This window comes from Delphinapterus leucas, chromosome 8 (genome assembly GCF_059928025.1).
Source record: "Delphinapterus leucas isolate spDelLeu-1000000601 "Yukka" chromosome 8, BTC_Dleu_Yukka2, whole genome shotgun sequence".
Taxonomy (NCBI): domain Eukaryota; kingdom Metazoa; phylum Chordata; class Mammalia; order Artiodactyla; family Monodontidae; genus Delphinapterus; species Delphinapterus leucas.
This window is the reverse complement of record NC_143136.1, coordinates 94,337,611-94,358,542: the sequence shown is the minus strand read 5'-3', so window position 1 is coordinate 94,358,542 and position 20,932 is coordinate 94,337,611. Positions and strand designations below refer to the sequence as shown.

Sequence of the window (20,932 nt, the reverse complement as noted above, 5' to 3'; positions counted from 1 at the left end):
CCTCTGTAAATATTTCAGAATGTATGAGATATAATTACTAACTGCTAGCTGGCACTCCTTCTGTTCCTCAATGACTTAAAAAGTGTTGTGTTCATTGCACAGCATGTTGCTCTTCTCAGAAACCAGATAAATAGCATAATGATTTTATTTGATGACTTACCCAAACTAAACTCTCTGAGGGGTAGGGGTAAGGGAGGGTGGTTATTATGGCATCTAGCTCAGTGCCTTGCAATCAATCAACAGAGGTGAAAAGAAAAACAGAAACACAAGCGATGTGTTTTAGGTTTTTTAATACACTGGTATACCCACATGAGTCTAGGGCCTTGTCTTACCTCTTTGCTTCTGTTCCCTTCCTGAATTCATTGCTCTACAGGAAAATTTTAAGTTGTATTAAATCAGCCAAAGAACGGGGACTTGAGGGCAGAGTAAATTCTTCCTCCTGAGGAACAAAAAACATTAAAAAAGAAAAATCAAATGATTTCAGCCTGAGATTTTTCCTAGCGGGACTCCGAGGGCGGGGCTGCGCGGAGGCCCCGCCCTTCCCCTCCCCGCCTCCGCCAGTTCTCGGCTCTCCTCCCCGCGGCCCCGCCCGCCCTCCTGCTCTTCTTCCCGGCAGCCCTAGCGCCCGCCTCGGCGCTCTTCAAGATGGCGGCAGACAGTGAGGTGAGGTGTTTACTCCCTCCGTATCCCTATCTCTGTATAAGTTTGCTCCTCCGTGTCAGCGCCCCGGAGCTCAATCTCTTTCTTTCCTTTCACTTCCCGCAGCCCGAGTCGGAGGTATTTGAGATCACGGACTTCACCACTGCCTCGGAATGGGAAAGGTGAGTGAGTCGTTATCATTGGTTGCCAGCACTTTGGGACCCAGCGTCTCCCCCCGCTACTCCCCCAGCATAGACTCCCCCAACCCAGACGCCACTTCTGCGGGAAAAGTAAGACCCGTGGGTGTCTGGGTCTCCGCCTCCTCCCTGCTGTGGTCGGCCGCAAGCCTCTTCTGCGTCTCGCGTCTGACCAGCCCCGGCCCGCCCACATCAGCCAAACCCCGGAGGAGTTTAGTTTTCTCCGCTCTCCGGCCACTCTCCTTAGACCTTTGGTTCTCTCGTTGCTGCCCGCCCGCAGAAACAGTTCCCAGGCTACCGCTTCCGTTCCTGCGTTCCTTTCCGTGTACGTCATTTTGTTATAGTGAGCAATAAACTTCGCAGGTGCTTTTTTCATTCTTTCTTTTTTTTCTTGCCGTGTACGTCCTTTTCAGGAGGAGGCCTTTCTTCAGAGTCCTGGTGGTTGTCCGTCTGCCACTCCCACCAGCCTCATCTTGTCTTTTAGAATAACCTTTTGAAATAGTCCGCGTCTGGCTTGGGAACGCTTTGATTCAAGTTGTTCCATTTCAGTGGGTAATGTGCCCAGGCTTCCGGTGCCATCACACTCCCAGTTGAAACAGCTACGTGAAACTGTAGGATCGCTGGAATTAGTTGAAGGTCAAGTTTGGGGAGGAGTGATAGCTTGGATCCAGGTGTTATCAGTTTGATGTCCCAGAGGCCCTTCAGGTTTTCTGAGTGTTGAGGTCAGTAGTGAGCTTGTTGGAACATTTTATAATCTTTCTGGTTGGGAGAGGAAATCCATCTGGATGTGAATGTCATGTCATTAAACGGCATAGAAGAGATCCCTGCTGGGATACTTGTTTGACCTGTGGTCCCTTCCCCCGCCCCCCCAAAAAGTCCGTAAGACACAAGCACAGTGGCAAGGCTTTATTGAGCAGGTACTGTGTGTTCAGAACTATACTAACAGAGAAGAACAAAGCCAAAACAAAACTCTTGAGCCATGTGTTAAAAAAACAAAACAGCAAATAGTTAAATTACTTTAAGGATGCTATTGCTGTGGATTATAATTGTTGGAGGTATTTTCATAGAAAAGAGGAAATGTGCTGGGCCTGGAAAGTGGAAAGTAATTGGTTAAATACAAGAAGGTCCTGATGTGAACAGAGACAGGTGAAAACCTTTGGGATTTAATGAAATGTCTTTACTGGAGTGAAGGCTGTGTTTGTTGAAGGGAAGTAAACAAGATTATTAAGGAGGATAGGACCAGGTTATAGATAGCTTCCAAAGCTAAGTAAAGGAATCTAAATTTGGTGCTTTAAGACCAGTGATTCTCAAACTTCAGTGTGCGTCAGAATAATAGTTGATGATTCTGTATGCCTGAGATTTAAAAATTTGCATTTCTAACAAGCTCCCAGGTGATGCTGCTGCTACTGCTGATCAGGAGACCACACTTTAGAACATTAAAGAGCAGTAGTGAGGGACCCTTGATTTTAAAGTGGCAAAGTGATATGAGAGTGGTTTGAGGAGATGAGGTAAAATGAAGTTACTTTGGTTAGGTTGTTGATTTGGAGACTGGAGAGAGAGGCTAGGAGGGAAGATTGTTAGACATTTCAAAGAAGTCGATGATAGGCTTGATGAAATGTACAAGTAGAAAAAAAAAAATCAAACATTGAAATGCAGTTTCTTGCCTGAAGATACGAAAGTGGCAAAGTGAGAAGAATCCAGTTTTAGACCTGTTGAATTTGAAATAATAATGTCTTAAAGGTAGTTAGAAAATGTAATTTGAATCTTGGAGAGTGGGATGAGGAAACAAGAGTATTTAATAGAAAAATGATCACTTTCCACTAGCTAAATATTTAAAGTATCCTGAAGTGGACTGTTAGATCCTTTAGCTCCTTATTTGGAAGTAATTGTTAACACAGCTTTGAAAACTACCACAAAGTAGGAACTTTGAGTTTTGACTTTTAAGCTCTTGTTTCTAGAGTAAAACCAGTGTTTTACAGTTTGTGGGAAAATGTTAAGACTTTGGAGGCTTTTAAACCTTGAGTTTAATGTTTGAATGAAATTTCTTGTCAGTATGTTATGAGCCATATGGACAGTTTATTGAGAGAAGCCAATAACTCTTTTTATCCCTTGTCACTTGAAAAAATACTGAGTACCCATGTGTCAAGCACAGTGCAGGGCATTAGGGATGTGGTGGTCAGTGAAAGCATATGGTTCCTGCTCTTGCTGAACGTACAGACTAATGGAATAGATAGACATGAATCAAATAATAGTACAAGAGCCTGTAATTACAATTGAAATACTGAGAAGAGAAAGAAACCTGGTCTTTTAAGAGCATATAACAAAAAAACCTAATACAGAATGAGAAGTAAGAGGAAGTGACTCTTCAGGTGAGATCTGGAGAGCTTTCAGGGATAAAGTTATTACATTTTTCTAATCAAATATCAATACTTACAGGATAGAGTCCAATTTTGGTTTGTTTTAGTACTGATAGGATTCATACAATGAATATTTTAAGATGTTCCTTCTTTTACCATGAAAGCTGTATTACTTTAAATTATTTTTATTATAATACATCATTATAAAATAAAAAAGAAAGAAAAATCATCTGTAATTCTACCAGCAGGAGATAGCTACGGTTAATATTTTGAGAAAATTCCTTGTAATCTGTGTGTTGTAAACTTTTTGTGTTAAACTGTATTAATATTTCTAAAATCATTTTTTAAAATTTATTTATTTATTTATTTTTGGCTGTGTTGGGTCTTCGTTGCTATGCGTGGGCTTTCTCTAGTTGTGGCGAGCAGGGGCTACTGTTTGTCGTGGTCTGCGGGCTTCTCTGTGCGGTGGCTTCTTTTGTTGCGGGCAACGGATTCCAGGCATGCAGGCTTCAGTAGTTGTGGCACGTGGGCCTAGTAGTTGTGGCACACGGGCTTAGTTGCTCTGCAGCATGTGGGATCTTCCTGGACCAGGGCTTGAACCTGTGTCTCCTGTATTGGCAGGCAGATTCTTAACCACTGCGCCACTGGGGAAGTCCCAGTATTTATTTCTATAGCTTCCATTTTTTCATCTAACATATGGACATTTTCTTATTTCCTCAGATGGGCTTCAAAACATGATTTTTAATGGGTGCATATTAGTCCTTTGAATGGATGTACCATTAATTTACAGCTGGTTGCTGCAGTTGGACTTTAAGGCAGTTTCTAGTTTTTTACCTTTATAAATGTAATGTGTATCTCACATACAGATTTTTGCTCACGTATGCCTACATTTAAATTTTTTAGTTCTTTTTTTGCAAACGTGTTTACTTATTTCTAGAGCACTGTTCATAAAAACTGATAATTGCTATTTTAACCCCCTCAAAATATTGTATTAATTAATATCTTTTTTTAAATTTTAAAGAGGAGGTAATTAGAAGGTTCAGTTGAATCATAAAAACTCCCATTACTACCGTTACACCAAGAATGTAAATAAATAATTTATAATGTCACTGACAGGAAAAACCTGTTACTTTTGAATATATTTTGACTAGAATTAACTCTAGTACTCTAGCACTCTAGCAATACTATGTAAGTGTTTTAGGAGAGCCGTGTTGCTGTTAGATTGCATCATACATATACAGTGTAAGAAGGCAGCTTATTAGAGTAATAACAGGTCTTCTGACAGTGTCCTTTAATATGTATTGAACACTGCTACTGAGATGTGACGGTGTTCATTTGCTGAAATTGAGCATGTTGCTAGTCAGCGTTCATTCTCTTTAATAGGTCTGCTTGATCATTAGAATTAAAGATCAGACAGTGAATAGTTTAAAAGTCTGTTGATTATTCCTTAAAGCTGACAAATCTACTTTCAGTTTCTTGCCAGCTGTCCCTTAAAACTTGTTTTGTTTTAATGGGAAAGTTCCCAAATAATATTTTTTGGGGGAGGGTGAGGCAAATCAGGGAATTCATAAGTATCTTTAAAGGAAAAGTTAATTTAAATAGATCAGTTATTTGGAGGGTAGTGAAGAAATCATTGGCTTCATAATTATCTTTACTAGTATCATTTTAGTCTGTCAGTTTTCCTGTCTCAAATTTATTATATTCATTTCAATATGGAGGGATTTACTCTTATATTTTATAGAAGGCAGAACAGGCTTTGTTGGATTGGCAGTAGACTTAAAAAAAAATCAGTCTAAGAAATCTAAACAATCTTGCATTGTTTTGATTCTTTTTTTAACAGAAACTTTAAATCCACGTATTATCAAGGGAATTTATTATTTTTTCAAATTTATTTATTTTTGGTGGCGTTGCGTGTTTGTTGCTGCACACGGGCTTTCTCTAGTTGCGGAGAGCGGGGGCTACTCTTCCTTGCAGTGCGCAGGCTTCTCAGTGTGGTGGCTTCTCTTGTCGCAGAGCACGGGCTCTAGGTGCGCGGGCTTCAGTAGTTGTGGCACACGGGCTGTAGAGTGCAGACTCAGTAGTTGTGGCACATGGGCTTAGTTACTCCGCGGCATGTGGGATCTTACTGGAAAAGGGATCGAACCCGTGACCCCTGCATTGGCCGGCAGATTCTTAACCACTGGGCCACCAGGGAAGTCCCTCAATCTAAGAATTCTTGGGCTAAAGATTATTTTCATTTTTATTTCACATCCATAAATTAGGCTAACAATACTAAACTTACTGAGCCTTCTTTGTTGAACGTGTTAAAATATTAAAAAAAAAACTTTTAAAGGAATTATATAACAATAGGAAAAAATGTGGTTACATATTTAGAAAGTTTTTTCCTCTTTCCTAGGTTTATTTCCAAAATTGAAGAAGTCTTGAATGACTGGAAACTGATTGGAAACTCTTTGGGAAAGCCACTTGAAAAGGTCAGATCTATTTGCTGGTGTCTCTAAATGAGTATTTGCTTTAAAACTTCTATTTTTAAGTCTTTTGCTGCATTTGGTACATTTAAAGTAAATGCTTTTAAAGTTGTATATAATCTATGAACATAAAATGACATCTGGAAGAACTTGGATTGGAATCTATGGCGAACAATATTTGTAAGATACTTGTGACCTGTTTTTTAAATAATAAAATTTTGTATGTGTAATGTCATTCTTTGTGAGTGATTTTATTTGTTTCTCCTGATGTTTACTTCTCTCTTGCTTTCTCCCTTAGAATGTTCAAAAATAGTTTTTCAGATTTTTTTGGTCAGAGAAAAATTGCAACTACCAACTTCTTGGGTAGTATTTTGCGTAACTAATGAGGAAAAATCTTGGTTTCAAAAACTAACTTGATGTCATTAGTAGTTAGTTTACTCAGTTTTTGTTTTTTATGATACCACTAATAATGTTTGTCCTTTCCCTCTTCTTTTTTTAACTTTATGGATGTTTTGAGGATATTTGAGAATGAAAAAAAAGAATGAAAAAAAAATTCAAAATTGAGGTGAAACTAATCCTAATTTAAGATATTGATAGTTTTGCTCATAAACCATGCTCCAAATGTTTACTGAAACACATACTCTGAGAACAAACCTAGATTTCCTGTATTGCACTGAAGGGAACTAACAATTTGATTTTAGGCTTATATAGATGCTCTCTTTGTTAGGTAAATGCTTTTCAAGTAAATTTGATCATTGTTTTTGTTAAAAATCTATTCTTAAAAAAAAAAAAATCTATTCTTAGCTGCATTTTATCCCTATGTAAGCAACTCTCAATTCTCAATATTTGCTAGGGTTTTTCAGCTTTAATTGTGATGTTAGCAGAATTTGAGACTCTCAAAATATTATGATTTTTTTCTTTATCCATATGAATAAGAGCAGAAAAAAATCACATTTAATATAGTGTAATATATATACATTAAATCAACTGTGTTTAAATATTTTATGATTGTATTTTTGGATAGAGGAAATGTGAAGTTCTGAAACAGATATTCTATTCCACTTGAAACAAAGACATAGCAGTTGATATAAATGCCAATAAAAGGCAAAACAAGCTGGATATAACTGGAGTGGGAAGTGATTTGTACTATCAAAAAGAGAGCTAAACTGTGTATTTGTGAGCTCTGATATTATATTCCTTAATGCTTTGATTTACACATATTCACTGGGTATCCTTTATGTGCCATGTCTGAAGAAGTAGTGAATAGGATAAGATCCTTGTTTGCCATTGAACATGAATTTTCATGAGCGAGAGGTAATTAATAAGTAAATAAGATTAAAATTCTAGATGCTAAATTCAACTTTGGGATTTAAGTTGGGTAATGTATTCAAAGTAGGTAGTATATTGCTATCAGGTAGTAGGGGCAAAAGGAGTGTTTTCTCCCTACAGGTAGTAGTAAATAAATCAAATATGGAAAATATGAACACATTTCAAGGTGAGCTGTAACTATGATGAATAAGATTAAAGAAAGTGTAAAGGAGTATATATATGCTGTATATATTCAGCATAAAAAAGAAAATTTAGAGTATGCCTTAGTAAGAGATTGTAGTTTATGTCATGGACAGTGATTACCAATTCTCTTCCTCCACTGAGGGAGAATTAAGAGAAATTATTATTATTATTTTTTTTGTGGTACGCGGGCCTCTCACTGTTGTGGCCTCTCCCGTTGCAGAGCACAGGCTCCGGACGCGCAGGCTCAGCGGCCATGGCTCACAGGCCCAGCCGCTCCGCGGCATATGGGATCTTCCCGGACTGGGGCATGAACCCGCGTCCCCTGCATCGGCAGGCGGACTCTCAACCGCTGCGCCACCAGGGAAGCCCAAGAGAAATTATTTTTTAAATACCTTTAATTATGGAAAATTTCAAAAATAGTATAGGGAACCCCCATGTGTGTGTCACTCAGGTTCAACAATTCTTCTATTATTTCAATATTACCACTATCTACTCACCACCCCTACTAGATTTTTTTAAAATAGTTTTTAAAAATAAAGTTACATAATGCACAAAACTGCTTATTTTGATAAATGTTTATATCATGTAAGATTCCTCACTCAAGATATTGGACATTTCTGTCATCCCAGAAATGTCCATAGTGAACCTTTCCACTTGATTCCCATGTTCCTCACTCATGTCTTCTCCCTGCAACCCCCCCTGCCCCCTGCCCTTCCAAGGCATCTGCTGTTCTTTTCCTTTAAACCATAGATTACTTTTGCCTGCTCTGCGATTGGATATACATGCTATCATACAGTACATACTCTTTATGCTGGCTTGTTTTACATAATATTTGAGATTACTCTAGGTTGTTGCAGGTATCAGTTTTTTTATTGCTGAGTAGTAGTCTGTTGTATGAATATACCACAGTGTGTCACTTGTTGACAGACATATTCGCTATTATGAATAAAGCAGAACATTCTTACATGAGGCCTTTTGTAGAGGTATGTTTTTATTTCTCTTGGGTAAATACCTAGGAGTAGAATTACTGGGTCATAGGCTAAGTGTATGCTTAACTTTATGAGAAATTGCTAGATCTTTTGTAACATTTTACCTACCCACTAGCAATATGTGAGAGTTTGGGTCATTTCATATTTTCACCAACAGTTGTTTGTTTTCAGACTTGTAAATTTTAGTCCTCCTAATGGGTATGTAGTTTGTGGAATTAATTTGTATTTCTCTTTCTGGTTTTACTTTTGTATTTCTGTGATGAATATTGGTATTGACTACTTTTTTCGTGTGCTTGTTAGCCATTTGTGTGTTGTCTTTTGTGAAATGTCTGTTGAAGTTTTTTGTCCATATTTTAAATTGGGTTGAGTTTTTATTGAGTTGTAGAGATCTTTTAGTTCTATTATATATTTTGCTTTTAAGTCTTTTCACAGATAGTACTTTTGCTAGGTTGTGAAGATATGTTGTCTTCTAGAATTTATCATTTTAGCTTTTATTTAGGTATATGACCCATCATGAACTAATGACATGTATGGTGTGAGGTGGGAATCACAGTTCAGTTTTTTACTTATGGCTATCTTGTTCTAGAACCTTTTGTTGAAAACACTTTTTTCTCCATTGAATTGCTTTGTTGCCTTTGTCAGACAGTTGACCTAGGGGGGTCATCTTCTGGAATCTGTATTCTGTTTCATTAATCTGTTTGAAAATCCTGATGTCAATACCACATTGTCTTGACTACTGTAGTTTAGGGTTTCCCAGTTTTGGCACTATTGAAATTTTGGGCCAGGTTGTTGTGGGGCTGTCTCGCGTATTATAGAATTTTAGTAGTATCCCTGTCCTCTACCTGTTAGATCCCAGTAGCATCCTACCCATGGTGAAAACCAAAAATGTATCTAGACATTGCCAAATGTCCCCTGAGGTGCAAAATTGCCTCCAACTGAGAACCACTGAATAGCTTTAGAGTAAGTCCCAAATTTAGTTAATGTAAATTCTCTAGCTTTTGTTGTTTTCCCAAATTGTTTTGTCTATTCTAGGACCTTTGTTTTCATTATTAATTTCAGAATGAGCTTGTCAGTTTATATAAAAAGGATTATAATTATGCTGGGACAATGATTGGGATTGTGTTGAATTTATAGATTACTTTGAGGAGAAATAACATTTTGACAATCTTGAAGCTTGACATCTCTTCACTTATTAAGTCATCTTTATCGCAGCAATGTTTTATAGTTTTTGATGAGGTCTTGCATTTTTTTTGTTAAATTTATTACTAAATATTTTATGTTATATGATGCAGTTGTAAATGGAATTGTTTTTAAATTTTCTTTTTCATTTGTTTGTTGCTAGTGCATAGACATACAGTGAATTTTGTATAGTGATTTGGTATCTTGAGACCTGGTTAAATGTAAAGATTCATAATCTTTTTGTTAATTCTTTTGCATCTTCTACATGCATAGTCATTTTGTTTGCAAATAGGGACAGTTTTACTTCTTTTTCAATTTTTGTACCTTGCATTTCTTATTTTTAATTGCACCAACTGGGACCTTTAATAAAATTTTGAATAGAATTGTTGAGAGTAGACATCCTTGCCTCCTTCCCAATTTTAGGGGGGAAATGTCCAGCATTTCAATACTCAGAATTGTAGATTTTTCATATAACACAGGGGAAATTCTGTTCTTAATTAGCTGAGAGGTTTTTTTGAAATCATGGGTATAATTTATTCAAATCTTATTCTGTACCTATTGAAACAATCACATGGTTTTTCTTTCTTTTTTTTTTGTGGTACGCAGGCCTCTCGCTGTTGTGGCCTCTCCCCGTTGCGGAGCGCAGGCTCAGCGGCCATGGCTCACAGGCCCAGCCGCTCCGCGGCATGTGGGATCTTCCCGGACCGGGGCACGAGCCCGTGTCCCCTGCATCGGCAGGCAGACTCTGAGCCACTGCGCCACCAGGGAAGCCCCTGGTTTTTCTTTTTTGTTCTCTGAATATGGTTAAGTATGTTGATTAATTTTTTTTTATTGTGGTAAAATATATACAGATGGTCTCCACCTTATGGTGGTCTGACTTAGGATTTTTCGATGGGTATGGTACAAAAGTGATACACTCAGTGGAAATTGTACTTTGAATTTTGATCTTTGCCCAGGCTAGCCTGTGTGGTACAGTACTCTCTTGTGATGCTGGGCAGCAAGCTGCAGCTCCCAGTAAACCATTCAGTCACGAGGGTAAGCAGCTGATACACTTAAAACCGTTCTGTACCCGTGTAACCATTCTGTTTTTCACTTTGAGTACTCAATAAATTACATGAGGTAGTCAACATTTCATTACAAAATAGGCTTTGTGTTAGATGATTTTGTCTAACTAGGCTAATGTTAAGTGTTCTGAGCATGTTTAAGGTAGGCTAGGCTAAGCTATAATATATGATAGATTAGGTGTATTATGTTGACTTAACGGTATTTCTAACCTGTTATGAGTTTATTGGGCCATAATAACACCATCATAAATCAAGGACGATTTGTACTTATGGTTTACCACTTTAACCATTTTTTTTTTTTTTTTTTTTTTTTTTTTTGCCGTACGCAGGCCTCTCACTGTTGTGGCCTCTCCCGTTGCGGAGCACAGGCTCCGGACGCGCAGGCAACTTTAACCATTTTTAAGTGTAAAATTCAGTGGCGTTACATTGTTGAAGTTTTCATCAACCCAAACTGAAACTCCCCTCCCCACCAACCCGAAGCCCCTGGTAACCACTGTTCTACTTCTGTTTCCATGAATTCACTAATTTACGTCCTTCATATAGGTGGGATCATACAGTATTTGTCCTTTTGTATCTGGTTTGTTTCACCTAGCATACTTAATGTCTTCAGGGTTCATCCATGTGGTAGAATGTGTCAGAATTTCATTCCTTTTTAAGTTGGAATAATATTCCATTGGATGTATATGTACCACATTTTGCTTATCCATTCATCTATCAATGGACACTTGGGTTATTTCCACTTTCTGGCTTTTGTGAATAATGCTGCTGTGAGCATGGGTGTGTAAATATCTGTTTGAGTCCCGTTCAGTTCTTTTAGATATGTCCCCAGAAGTGGAATATTTGCATCATATGCTAATTCTATTTTTAATTTTTTGAAGAATTGCCATACTGTTGGCTGGCTAAAAATACTGTTTTTCTTTATCTAAAAGTACCTTTATTTTACTTGATTTTTGAAGAGTAGTTTTGCTGAAGAATTCTGGCTGAAAAGTTTCCCCTCCAGTTCTTTAAAGATACAGTTCCATTGTCTTCTGTTCTCTATAATTTCTGCTGAGAAGTTAGATGGCATTTATATTTTTGTTCTAGCTAGGTGTTTTTTTCCTCAGGCTACGTTCAAGATTTTTTTTCTGTATCTTTTTAAGCCATCTTAACTATGAATGTGCATAGGTTTATTTTGTTTGTATTTTTCCTGTTTAGTTTTATTAATACTGAATAGGTAAATTTTTTGTTTTTCACCAAACTGGGGAAGTTTTGGCCATTATTTTAAAAACAGATTTGTGGCCTATTCTTTTTTTCTGTGATTTAAGTTATATTTGACTTCTTGATACTGTTCCACAGGTCTCTGAGGCTCTGCTCTCCTCAGTCTTTTTTCTCTCAGATAATTTCTCAGGATTTATCTTCTGTTGTCTCCAGTTTGCTGTTAAACCCACTTAATGTATCTTACAATTTAATTGTTGTAGTTTTTAGTATAGAATTTGTATTTGGTTCCTTTTATAATTTCCAGTTATCTGTGATTGCTTATCTCTAAAGTTGTTTGAAAATATTTTCCTTTAGTCCTCCAATTGCAACATCTACATCTTGAGGTTGGATTTCGTTTACTGTATTCCCTTGCGTATACGTCACATTTTCTTGGTTTTTTATTTGTTTTGTGTTTTTTCTGTGTGTATACTGGATAGTAATTTCTTAATTTTACGCTTGTATTTTGAATGAAATTTAGGGACTAGATTCTGTTGTGTTCTCTGAAGAGTATTTTTTTGTTCTAGTAAGCAGTTTGCTTAATTGGATTAAAATTCCATTCTCTTTTCAGTAGTGACAACAGCTGAAATCTTTTCTTTTAAGTTCCTTCTTTGTCACTGTACCCTGGAGTCTCTACAGCACATGCATGGTTTAGCAGTTAACCAAGATTTGGGGTAGAGTTTATATGCAAATTTTGGGGCTTACCCCCTAGTTGTGCACAGATAAGACTGCCATTAGGTCAGAAATTCTCATGGTGTGGTCTGAGGACCTCTTTTGGACCCTGAGAGCCTTTCAAGGTTGACAAGGTCTTGCCTTTTCCAACTATATTGTGTATGTGATGCCTTTTTTTCTTTATATGCTTCAGGAAGAACAATGGATTACAAAGAGTGAATGAAGGTGCAGATATGAGAATCCAGTTGTCTTTTAAAAACTATATAATAAAGAGATTTACAAAATGTAAAACTCTACCGCCCTTCGTGTTAATTTTTTTTGTTCTGGAAAATATTAAAATTTTATGTTAATAGGTAATAAGTTCATTGTCATTTTAAATGAATTTTTTTTTTTGCGGTACTCGGGCCTCTCACTGTTGTGGCCTCTCCCGTTGCAGAGCACAGGCTCCGGACGCACAGGCTCAGCGGCTGTGGCTCACGGGCCCAGCTGCTCCGCGGCATGTGGGATCTTCCCGGACCGGGGCACGAACCCGTGTCCCTTGCATCAGCAGGCGAACTCTCAACCACTGTGCCACCACGGAAGCCCTAAGTGAATTTAAAAATTAAATTTTTTTTTCCTTTTTAATTTCTTACATGGGGTACTCAGTACTTTTAAGAAAGTAAAGGAATCCTGAGGCAGAAAAATTTGAGACTGCTGTCTTAGACGAGAAGTTACAAAATGCAGATCTCATTGGATGCAGTTTCATTTTTTCATGGATAAACTCTCAAGTTTCTGTCTCCATTCGGTCACTCTCCAGAGCCTTGAAAAAATGTTTTTTTTTAAAAACAGATTTTATAATTTTTATCTAAAGGAGGGTTAATCTGTCCAACCAGGCAAGGAGGGACTTCCCTGGTGGCGCAGTGGTTAAGAATCCGCCTGCCAGTGCAGGGGACACGGGTTTGATCCCTGGTCCGGGAAGATCCCACATGCCATGGAACACCTAAGCCCGTGCGCCACAACTACTGAGCCTGCGCTCTAGAGCCCATGCACTGCAACTACTGAGCCCATGTGCCGCAACTACTGAAGCCCATGTGCACTAGGGCCCATGTACCGCAACTACTGAGCCCATGCACCGCAACTACTGAAGCCCATGTGCTCTAGGGCCCGCTTGCTGCAACAACTGAGCCCGTATGCTGCAACTACTGAAACCTGTGTACCTAGAGCCTGTGCTCTGCAACGAGAGAAGCCACCGTAACAAGAAGCCCACGCACTGCCATGAAGAGTAGTCCCCGCTTGCTGCAACTAGAGAACGCCCATGTGCAGCAATGAAGACCCATCACAATCAAAGATTAAAAAAAAAAAAAAGGAGGAAGTGGCAGTTATTGACTATTAGCTATGGTACTGTGCAACATAATTGTGACTCCGCCTGTTAATCCTTAGACAAATTTTGGTGATGAACTATTACTGTATTTTATGGACAAGAAATGAGGCGTGGGTGCTTGTAGTAATTTCCCCAAAGTCATGTTGTCAGAAGTTGGTTTAAGCAGGATAGTAGGTCACGCTTGCCTTCAAAGACCCACATTTCTATTTTACTCTGCTCTTTTTGGCTTCAGAGATTTAAGAAAATGTAAAATTACATAAGGAAGTATTAGAATAGGTTTCTAAGGCAGATTTTGGAATTTTAGTTTCTTGGGCTTAATAAAATAGATAAAAATCTTGGTGGTATCAATATGATCCTGCTTGAAGACAAGGAAATTAAAGAAATGACCTTTTAAATTCTTTTTAGTCTTGTAATTTCGTGATTCTATGTATCTAGCAAAAATTTGAAGTACTTTTCATGAGATGTTAAGTTTAGGTATGGCATGATCTGAGAATAGAACTGTTTATGCTTTTTTTTTTTTTTTTTTTATTACTTATTTTGGCTGCACTGGGATCTTCATTGCGGCATGTGGGATCTTTAGTTTGCGGCATGTGGGCTTCTTAATTGCAGCATGAGAACTGTTAGTTGCGGCATGCGTGCGGGATCTAGTTCCCGACCAGGGATCCAACCTGGGCCCTCTGCATCGGGAGTGAGGCATCTTACCCACTGGAGCACCAGGGAAGTCCCAGTCAGTGACTGACTCTTATCTCACTGAAAGATAAGAAGAAAGATGGAAGAAAGATTATTATGGAAGAAAAATTCTTTCTTATGGAAGAAAGATTATTAACTTTAGAATATTAATAAAAGAAGAATGACTTTAATAGTATTGAAATGTGTTGAGATTTTTCATACCCACCCAGTAGACTGGAATGACATTTATTTCAGTACTTAAATTTCATAAGGCAAATGTAAAATAAGTTTTAATTATAGTTTTGCTCTTGTTGAGAAACTTCCCAAACTACAGGGTAACAATAGGTCAGACTTGTGACTGATACCACCATTATAAACAATTTATATTTCTTTATTTGCCTTCTCTCCAAACACTGAAGTGTCACATGGATCATTAGAATGGGGGGAGTGGAGATTTTTTAAACGCTAAAGTTTTGGGAGACTAGACAGTTGAGGATCAGTCAGTGATGAGAATATGGTGTTTCTGAAATGAAGTAAATCAAAATGAAAGCAACATTGAGTTGCCTATAACATTTTTAGGAATAGGATTATTTAAATTAATGTTTATACTCTTTTTCCTTTAAATAGTAATCATAATGTCTGTAGCTTTTCTGGATATTATACAGAAGGAAAAATATTTTATATTTCCTCTTCTTTCAAATTGGAAGTTTTTGGAGTTCTTTGCTGTTATTGTGTTAAAAATTTTATTGTAATAAATGGCAGACGATATCTTTAAGAGACAGCATAGCATAGCGATGAAGAGTATGGGCCCTAGGGAATTCCCTGGCAGTACAATGGTTAGGACTTCACGCTTCCACTGCAGGGGGCACGGGTTCGATCCCTTGTCAAGGAACTAGGATCCTGCATGCAGAGCAGTGCAGCCAAAAAATACATAAATAAATGAAGTGGTCCAAAAAAAAAAAGAGTATGGGCCCTACAATCATATGGCTTGTATTAGAATTCTAGTTTGTTTCTTTTTTTTTTTTGCGGTACGCGGGCCTCTCACTGCTACGGCCTCTCCCGCTGCGGAGCACAGGCTCCGGACGTGCATGCTCAGCGGCCATGGCTCACAGGCCCAGCTGCTCCGTGGCATGTGGGATCTTCCCAGACCGGGGCATGAACCCGTGTCCCCTGCATCGGCAGGCGGACTCTCAACCACTGCGCCACAAGGGAAGCCCCTTCTTAACTTATTTTTATTGAGGTATACTTGATGTACAATATTATATAAATTACAGGGGTACAGCAGTGATTCACAGTTTTTAAGGGTTATGCTCCATTTATAGTTACTATAAAATATTGGTTATACTCCCTGTGCTGTACAATGTATCCTTGTAGCTTATTTATTTTATACATAATAGTTTGTACCTCTTGATTTCCTCCCCCTTCCCTCTCTCCACTGGTAGCCACTAGTTCTTTATATCTCTGATTTTATTTCTGTTTTGTTACATCCATTTGTTTGTTTTATTCTTTAGACTCCACATATAAGTGATTACAGTATTTGCCTTTCTCTGACTTACTTCCCTAAGCATAAGACCCTCCAGGTCTATCCATGTTGTTGCAAATTGCAAAATTTCATTCTTGTTTTATGGCTGAGTAATATTCCATTGTGTGTGTGTGTGTATATACGTATCTATATATCACATCTTTTTTTCCTTTTTGCTATTTAAAAATTTTTATGCCATTTTTAAAGATTTTCCATTTACAGTTATTACAAAATATTGGCTATGTTCTCTGTGTTGTACAATACATCCTTGAGCCTGTCTTACAGACATAGCTGTTACCTCCCACTCCACCCCTATAGCGCCACCCCTCCCACCCCATAACCACTAGTTTGTTCCCTGGATCTGTGAGTCTGCTTCGTGTTTGTTATATTCACTAGTTGGCTGTAGTTTTTAGATTCTACATGTAAATGATATCATACAGTATTTGCTTTTCCCTGACTTGTTTCACTTAGCGTAATGCCCTCCAAGTCCATCCATATTGCTGCAAATTGCAAAATTTTGTTCTTTTTTATGGCTGAGTAATAGTCCATGTATATATAGATAGATAGATAGATAGATAACATATCTTTATCCATTCATCAGTTGATGGACACTTAGGTTGCTTCTATGTCTTGGCAATTGTAAATAATGCTGCTATGAACATTGGGGTCCATGTATATTTTCGAATTAGAGTTTTTGTTTTTTTCAGATATATACCCAGGAATGGAATTGCTGCGTCATATGGTAGTTCTGTTTTTAGTTTTTTTGAGGAAACCTCTGTACTGTTTTCACAGTGGCTGCACCAACTTACATTCCCAATAACAGTGTATGAGGGATTCCTTTTCTCCACATGCTCACCAACATTTGTTATTTGTGGTCTTTTATTTCTTTTTTTTTTTTTTTTGCGGTACTCGGGCCTCTCACTGTTGTGGCCTCTCCTGCCGCGGAGCACAGGCTCCAGATGCGCAGGCTCAGTGGCCATGGCTCATGGGCCCAGCCGCTCCGTGGCATGTGGGGTTTTCCTGGACCGGGGCACGAACCTGCGTCCCCTGCATCGGCAGGCGGACTCTCAACCACCTCGCCACCAGGGAAGCCCTATTTGTGGTCTTTTTGATGATAGCCATTCTGAAAGGTGTAAGGTGATATCTCATTGTGGTTTTAATTTGCATTTCCCTGATGATTAACAATGTTTTCATGTGCCTGTTGGCCATCTGTATATCTTCTTCGGAAAAATGTTCAGGTCTTCTGCCAATTTTTTCATTCATATTGAGTTGTTTTTTTGATATTGAGTTGTGTGAGCCATTTGTATATTTTGGAAATTAACTTCTTATCAGTCATACCATTTGAAAATATTTTCTCCCATTCAGTAGGTAGTCTGTTTTGTTGGTGGTTTCCTTTGCTGTGCAAAAGCTTTTAAGTCTAATTGGGTACCATTTGTTTATTTTGGCTTTTATTTCCTTTGCTTTAGGAGAAAGATTCAAAAAAAAAAATTGCTACAGCTTATGCCAGAGTGTTCTTCTGCCTATGTTTTCTTCTAGGAGTTTTATGGTTTCTGGTCTTACGTTTAGGTCTTTAATCCATTTTAAGTTTATTTTTGTATATGGTGTTAGAGAATGTTCTAATTTCATTCTTTTACACGTAGCTGTCCAGCTTTCCCAGAACCACTTATCGAAGGCTGTCTTTTCTCCAATGTATATTCTTGCCTCCTTTGTCATAGATTAATTGACTCTAAGTGTGTGGGTTTATTTCTGGGCTCTCCATTCTGTTACACTGATTTATGTGTGTTTTTGTGCCAGTATCTTACTGTTTTTTGTTTGTTTGGCCATGCTGCACGACTTGCAGGATCTTAGTTCCCTGACCAGGGATTGAACCTGGGCACTTGGCAGTGAAAGCGTGGAGCCCTGACCACTGGACCTCCAGGGAATTCCCCATGCTGTTTTGATTACTGTAGCTTTGTAGTATAGTCTGAAGTCAGGGAGCATGATTCCTCCAACTCTGTTCTTTCTTAGGATTGTTTTCACTATTTGGGGTCTTTTGAGTTTCCCAAGAAACTTTAAAATTATTGGCTCTAGTTTGGAATTCCCTGGTGATCCAGTGGTTAGGACTGTGCTTTCACTATGGGGGGCAAGGGTTCAGTCCCTGGTTGGGGAACTAAGATCCTGCATGCTGTGTGGCACAGCCAAAAAAAAAAAAAAAAAAATTCTAGTTCTGTGAAAAATGCCTTTGGTATTTTGATAGCGATTGCACTGAATCTGAATCTGTAGATTGTCTTGAGTAGTATGGTCATTTTAACAGTGTTAATTCTTCCAGTCCATGAACACGATATATCTCTCCATCTGTTTGTGTCATCTTTAATTTCTTTCATCAGGGTCTTACAGTTTTCTGAGTGTGGGTCTTTTACTTCCTTAGATAAGTTTATTCTTAAGTATTTTGTTCTTTTTGATGTGATGGTAAATGGGATTGTTTCCTTAATTTCTTTTACTGATAGTTCGTTGTTTGTGTATAGAAATGCAACAGATTTCTGTATGCTGATTTTGTATCCTGCAACTTTACTGCATTCATTAATGAGTTCTAGTAGTTTTCTGGTGATAGATTTCTAAATTAAAATTTTTTTATTGAGTATAGTTGATGTACAATGTTGTGGTAATCTCTGCTGTACAGCAGAGTGACTCACTTACACACATACAGACATTCCTTTTTTCATATTCTTTTCCATTATGGTTTATCACAGGATATCGAATATAGTTTCCTGTGCTATACAGTAGGACCTTGTTGTTTATCCTTCCTATGTATAATAGTTTACATCTGCTAATCCCACACTCCCAGTCCTTCCCTCTCAGGAATTCTAGTTTTAGTGCTTATTTTCTTTGTGGCATTGGGCCATCTCAATTAGTTTTTGCTGCTGCTGAGGTTGCCTCTCTTAAAAGTATTCACCAGAAGCTTTAAAATGATATTTGCTTAAGTAGAATAGAATATAAACTAATAGAATTACTTAACACTTACTTGCTATAAAAAGTATTATTTGCTTCCTTAGAGCTCCTAGAAGGTAAAAACTTAGCACCTAGCTGGGAAAAAATAAAACTACGTAATGCATTTTGGCTGAAAAGGTTCAGGTAAAGGTTCAGGTTTCATCAGAGATAGATGAGACATCTCTTCAGACATTTTTAGTTCTATTATTTCATAGTTTTTATCTTCTTCGTATATTTTAAAAGATTTTTTGGGGGCTTCCCAGGTGGCACAGTGGTTAGGAATCCACTTCTCGTTGTGGTGGCTTAGCATATGGTGGCTCTGTGCGTGTGGGCTTCAGTAGTTGTGGCACGTGGGCTCAGTAGTTGTGGCTTGAGGGCTCTAGAGTGCAGGTTCAGTAGTTGCTCCATGGCATGTAGGATCTTCCTGGATCAGGGCTCGAACCCACATCCCCTGCATTGGCAGGCGGATTCTTAATCACTGCGCCACCAGGGAAGTCCCTGGTGTATTTTAAAGTAAGTTAGTATGTAGTTGAATTTGTCTGCATTTAATTTTGTAGGTAGCCCTTTTCTTTATATTTTGATTTTATTTTTTATTTTTTTCCTCCTTTGACTTAGTAATTTTTCTCCTTTTTTCTTTGATTTTGATTTAGTAATTTGATTTTTTCCTCCTAATGAATTTTATATATACTGCAATTGGCAAGTCTAATGGGTGAGTCATTTTCTAAAAATTTGGTTGTAAATATGGCTGTTGAGAATTTTGACTGTATTTTTCTATAGTGAGGAGGAAATGTTTAAATTATGTTTTCAGGGTAGTGCCCAAAATATTAAAATTCTCTCCCTATTACTGGAGCCATGTAGTCTCTTCAGCTACTTCCTTTTGTTCTTTTATTGTTTTATTCACTTTTCATTCATTCATTTATAGAGTTCCTACTATGGATCAGGAATTGTTATTCTGCTTCCTGTTGATTAAAACAACCTCTCGGCTTCCCTGGTGGCACAGTGGTTGAGAGTCCGCCTGCCGATGCAGGGGACACGGGTTCGTGCCCCGGTCCGGGAAGATCCCACATGCCGCAGAACGGCTAGGCCCGTGAGCCATGGCCGCTGAGCCTGCGCGTCTGGAGCCTGTGCTCCGTAACGGGAGAGGCCACGATAGTGAGAGGCCCACGTACCGCAAAAAAAAAAAAAAACCACAACAACCTCTCTACCCTCCCTCACCTCCAGGTTGTTAAATACTTTAACTCTTTACTCCATAGTCATTTTATCTATTCCTCAGCTATCAGTATAGTCAACCCTCCGTATCTGTGGGTTCCACATCTGCAGATTCAACTGAGGATCAAAAATATTGTAAAAAAAAAAGTTCCAGAAAGTTCCAAAAAGCAAAACTTGAATTTGTGGCACTGGCAACTATTTACATAGTATTTACAACTATTTATATAGCATCTACATTGTATTAGTTATTGTAAGTAATCTAGAGGTGATTTAAAGTACACAAGAGGATGTGCATAGTTTCTGTGCAAATATTACACTATTTTATGTAAGGGACTTGAGTATCTGATGATTTTGGTATCCTAGAGGGCTGTGGGAGAGACGTCCTTAGACCAGTTCTCTGCGGACACCAATGGAGGGCTGTATTCTTTCTGTTCCTCCCTCCATAAAGTGTACAACTAATGACTTGTAGGTGTTCAAGCAGTTAATCCCAAATTAGATCTCTGAACTCAGTTGCTTAAGCAAGTTATGGTTGGGACTTCCCTGGCAGTCCAGTGGTTAGGATTCCACGCTTGCAATGCAGGGGGCATGGGTTCGATCCCTGGTCAGGGAACGAGGATCCCACATGCCATGTGGTGCAGCCAAAAATAAATAAATAAATAAAAATAAAAAATTTAGGAAAAAAAGAAAATTATGGTGGAAGTTAGGTTTTATCATGTTAGTAGAATTAGAGTTAAGCCAGTTTAAAGGATGAAGTTCTTTGTGGACAGAGGGAGTCTTAACCCAGAGTCTTAGGTCCCTTTAATGGGAGTTCTTAACCCAGAGTCTTCGGTCTCTTTAAATTGTGTACATGCTTAATTTTTTTATACATGCTTAATTTTCAATGTGAATATGCATGATT

The 20,932-nt window shown here is 38.2% G+C and overlaps 1 protein-coding gene across 4 annotated transcripts in view; it reads left to right on the top strand.

Moving 5' to 3' along the window:
* The first annotated feature begins 618 nt into the window (after positions 1 to 618).
* Positions 619 to 20,932, top strand: part of RAB3GAP1 (RAB3 GTPase activating protein catalytic subunit 1) — a 124,677-nt gene continuing 104,363 nt past the window's right edge. For 3 of the 4 annotated variants that reach the window (XM_022569599.3, XM_089916052.1, XM_089916047.1), the window contains exons 1-3: positions 619 to 663; positions 766 to 821; positions 5,589 to 5,664. In XM_022569599.3, the coding sequence (XP_022425307.2) occupies positions 646 to 663; positions 766 to 821; positions 5,589 to 5,664 (150 nt within the window). In that variant the 5' untranslated portion in view covers positions 619 to 645. Of the gene's footprint in view, positions 664 to 765; positions 822 to 5,588; positions 5,665 to 20,932 lie in introns of those variants that run through there. The other variant, XM_089916051.1, reaches the window with a different exon arrangement.